Genomic DNA, 3584 nt, shown 5'->3' on the forward strand with positions numbered 1-3584 from the left:
ACTTTTGTTTGGGTAAGTGCCCAGTTTCTCCTGACATCATAGTTTCCTGGGGGTCTGTGTGGACCCCTCCCATCCACTGTAGCACCCGTCACATGAGCAAAGACTGGAGTCTTTAGGTGACTGATATAGTTTGGATGTTTGTACCCTCCAAGTCTCATGTTAAAATGTGATTCCCCAGTGTTGGAAGTGGGGCCTAGTGGCAGGTGTTTGGGTCATGGGGGTGGATCCCTCATGAATGACTCCGTGTCCTCTCCACTGTAAGGAGTGTTTTCACTCTATTTGTTCACAAGAGAGCTGGCTACTTAAAAGAGCCTGGCATCTCTCTTGCTCCCTCCTCGCCACATGACCCACCTGCTCCTCCTTCCCCTTGTGCAATTGTAAGCTTCCTGAGGCTTTCACCAGAAGTAAATGCCGGCACCATGCTTCTTGTACAGTCTGCAGAACTGTGGGCCCAATAGACCTCTTTTCTTTATAAATGACCCAGCTTCAGGTATTCCTTTATTGCTACCCCAAACAGACTAACACAGTGAGGGTGTGGTCAGGGTTCCAGGTCTTCATGCATGAATTCAGCCTCTCCTTCAATTTTCCAGCCACATTTTGGTGACCATTCCTGACTCAGCCTCCTCCCCTCAAAGTGCCTAGAGCCTGAATGTAACACTGGACACATTCTTTTCCTGCTGGCTTGCTTAGCAGCCTTCTGAAAAGACTGAGGTTAGGCAAGGGAAGGATGGTGTCCTGCTCATTCTGGGTATCTGGTGCCATTAATGAAGAACAGAAGGCTCTACAGTCACTGGTTCCTGAAGTGCCCTGGCTACCCCTCACCCCTGCCTCCCAACAGGAGCCTGTGACAATACCAACATTGAATAAGGGGGAAACTAGGCCCAGAAAAGGCCCATGAATGGCCCTGAGTCACACAGCCCATCCCCGTAAGGCTGAGACCAATCAAAGCCTTCTGCCTACCGATTATCTGCATGGCCAACCACCTCCCTCTGCCCCTCCATGACAGGGCAGTCTAGGAGAGAGGGAGAACTGGAAACCTCCAGCTCAGAACTCCAACCAGAGCTGCAAGAAGCAAAGACAGGGAGATGCATCTGCATGTGACCTTTATTCCTCATGTTTCTCTGACTTGAGTGGGGGTTTTGGAGGTTCACCTTGGGGTACATTTTCTCTTGCCTCATCTTGTTTAGCCTCGGGTTCAGCTGGGAGAGAAGAAGGTGAATTCCCCAAGCAGGCCCCCAACACTGACCCAACAGAGGCCAGGAGGATGTTGGATGATGTGGAGAGTCCGGCTGCCCCTGTGGAGGAGACAAAGAATGAGCACAGGGGTCGGGCAGTGGCCCAGAAATCCCACCTGGATCCCTCCTCCAGGTCCTGAAAATCCCAGGGCTCTGCCTTGGGTAGAAGCTGCTAGAGGCAACTAAAAGACAGCTCAGGGGTGAATTCACGGAAACTGAGAGACAGAGGGAGAGTCATCCACAGACAGACCCTAAGAGCTACAGGGCCCCTCACTTTACACAGGAGGCCACTGAGGCCCAGAGAGGGCAGGGGACCTTGCCCAGGTCACCCAGGTGTCAGAGCCCAGGCATTGCTCTTGGCCTAGGTTCCTTTCCTCTTCTCCCTACCCATCACCCCATCACCCCTCCACTCCCACCCCAAACCTCACTCAGAAGGAGCCAGAAGAGGGGACAGTGAGGGAGAGACTGAAGACCCAGGAAGCTGAGGGTCACGGAACTGCAGGGTGAGAAGAGCTTCCCTCGGGCTCAGCCTCAGGGCTGGATCTTCTCGCAGCTCTGGTGGTCCTGTTTAGGACACTTACCCACGGACTGCAGAATAGCCACCAGGCTCCCAGCAGAAACCCCACCCCCGTTGGCAATGGCTGCTGCGGACATCATCTTGGCTGCTACGGAGGACGCGGCGATTCCTGCCCCAGTGAAGCCCACGGCACTGAGCACCAGGGGCACAGTCCCCACTGCCAGGGCTGTGGGGAGAGAGAAGCTGAGTGCAGAGGTGGGCTCAGGAGAAGGGACCCCTCCCCCTGCCCCCCGCTTAGGAATTCCTTGACAGTTTCCGGGGACTGTCACCTTGAGCAATAGAGAGATGGCAGCTTAGGGGTCTTCTGGTGAAGAAAAGATGGAGTGTGGAGCCAGGTGAAGCAAAGATGTCATAGAAGGACCAGCCATAGCCCTGGTTTGTCTCTAACTTGCTGTGTGATGCTGAGGAAGTCAATACCCTTCATTGGGTCTCAAGTTTGTGTGTGTGTGTGTGTGTGTGTGTGTGTGTCCACGCATAAATGTGAAATAAGCCATGTGGAGTTTAGCTGCAAACCCTCTTTCAAACGATCTTCCTCCTATGCTTATTCGACATAAGGAACTAGAAGAGAAGCTGGGGCAGGAATGGGAGTGAGCTTTTCCCTGGAGTATTTTGATGCTGCTCTCGGCCCCTATGGCTCACTCAGGCAACTCAGGCAGCTTCGGAAGTGGAGGGTGAGAGGATGAGAGCCAGCCCAGCGCCTCATCTCTGCGTTCTCCCAGCACCCCCGGGACCAGGCTAGGTGAGGGCCTGGAGACAGGCGATCCGGGTAACTTACCTCCTCCCACTGCAGCAGCAACTGCCTGTTCTAGAGAGAGATAGTGCCAGGGGAAGGCAGAGGGAGAGGGGAAAGGGGAGAAAGAGGAGAGAGAGGGGGAGAAAGGGAGGGAGGGGGAGGGAAGAAGGGAGGGGGAGGGAAGCAAGGAGCGGAGGGAGGAAGAGAAGGGGAGGGAGGAAGGGAGGGAGAGGGAGTCAGTAGGTCAGCTGGTTGATGAAGTCAGGGAATGAAGCTATTCCCTGTCCCTTCCTGCGCTGGGGTCGGGGAAGCCTGCCCCCAGCCCAGCCTGCCAGCCCCCAGCCCAGCCCGCCAGCCCCCTGGGGAAGCAAGACTCACTCATCATGGTGAGGCCTTCCGGGTCCCAACTTGGCCCAGGAAATGACAGCGTTCTTGAGGTGTTACTTCCCCCTCCAACCAATAGGGACGCGCCCACTCCGGCCGCCCTAGAGAGACGCAGGCCCCGCCCCCCGCCCCACCCAGCTCGCCCTGGCGCCTTCGCGACTTCCTGGCTCGCCTGTCCCGGCTTAACTGATCTACCGAAGAGAAAAGCGGTGGAAAGAACCTGGAAGCCATAGCAAGTGAGCCGTGCTTCCAAATTGCTGTAGCACCGCCCCCCACTCCAACCCCGCCAATAACAGAAGAGCTGTTTGCTGCAAAAACCAAAACCAAAAACAACACAACAATAACAAACAAAATGCAAGGAGAAAAACGATGTTTAATTTAATAAACGAAGTTTAATTTCCAGAGAGACACTAATATAAATACATTCTGGCACGTTTCCTTCCAGCCTATGTCTTCCCTGAATATGGAAACACCCCTCCACCACCGGCCAAGTTCCCGTCACACTCTGCCTTGCAAATTACACACTTTAGTTAATCAACCATTTAGATTTCCCCAGGCTGTTTAATATTCTTCAACAAGATTTTTAAAAAGTCAAGTTTATTAAGGTGTACGTAATTTACACAAAGTAAAATTCACCCTTTTAGTGTACACTTCT

General features: G+C 53.7%; 1 protein-coding gene across 1 annotated transcript; it reads right to left on the reverse strand.

Annotated features, from left to right (window-relative positions):
* Positions 1-1086: 1086 nt before the first annotated feature.
* Positions 1087-3182, reverse strand: IFI27L2 (interferon alpha inducible protein 27 like 2). The gene is made up of 4 exons (XM_024231698.3): positions 2924-3182; positions 2588-2617; positions 1817-1978; positions 1087-1295 (listed from the first exon to the last, which is right to left on the reverse strand). Exons 1-4 carry the CDS (start codon positions 2928-2930, stop codon positions 1105-1107), a joined length of 390 nt encoding a protein of 129 aa, XP_024087466.3. The 5' UTR covers positions 2931-3182; the 3' UTR covers positions 1087-1104.
* Between the last annotated feature and the right edge of the window lie 402 nt (positions 3183-3584).

Source organism: Pongo abelii, chromosome 15 (assembly GCF_028885655.2).
Source record: "Pongo abelii isolate AG06213 chromosome 15, NHGRI_mPonAbe1-v2.0_pri, whole genome shotgun sequence".
In the NCBI taxonomy this organism is placed as follows: Eukaryota; Metazoa; Chordata; class Mammalia; order Primates; family Hominidae; genus Pongo; species Pongo abelii.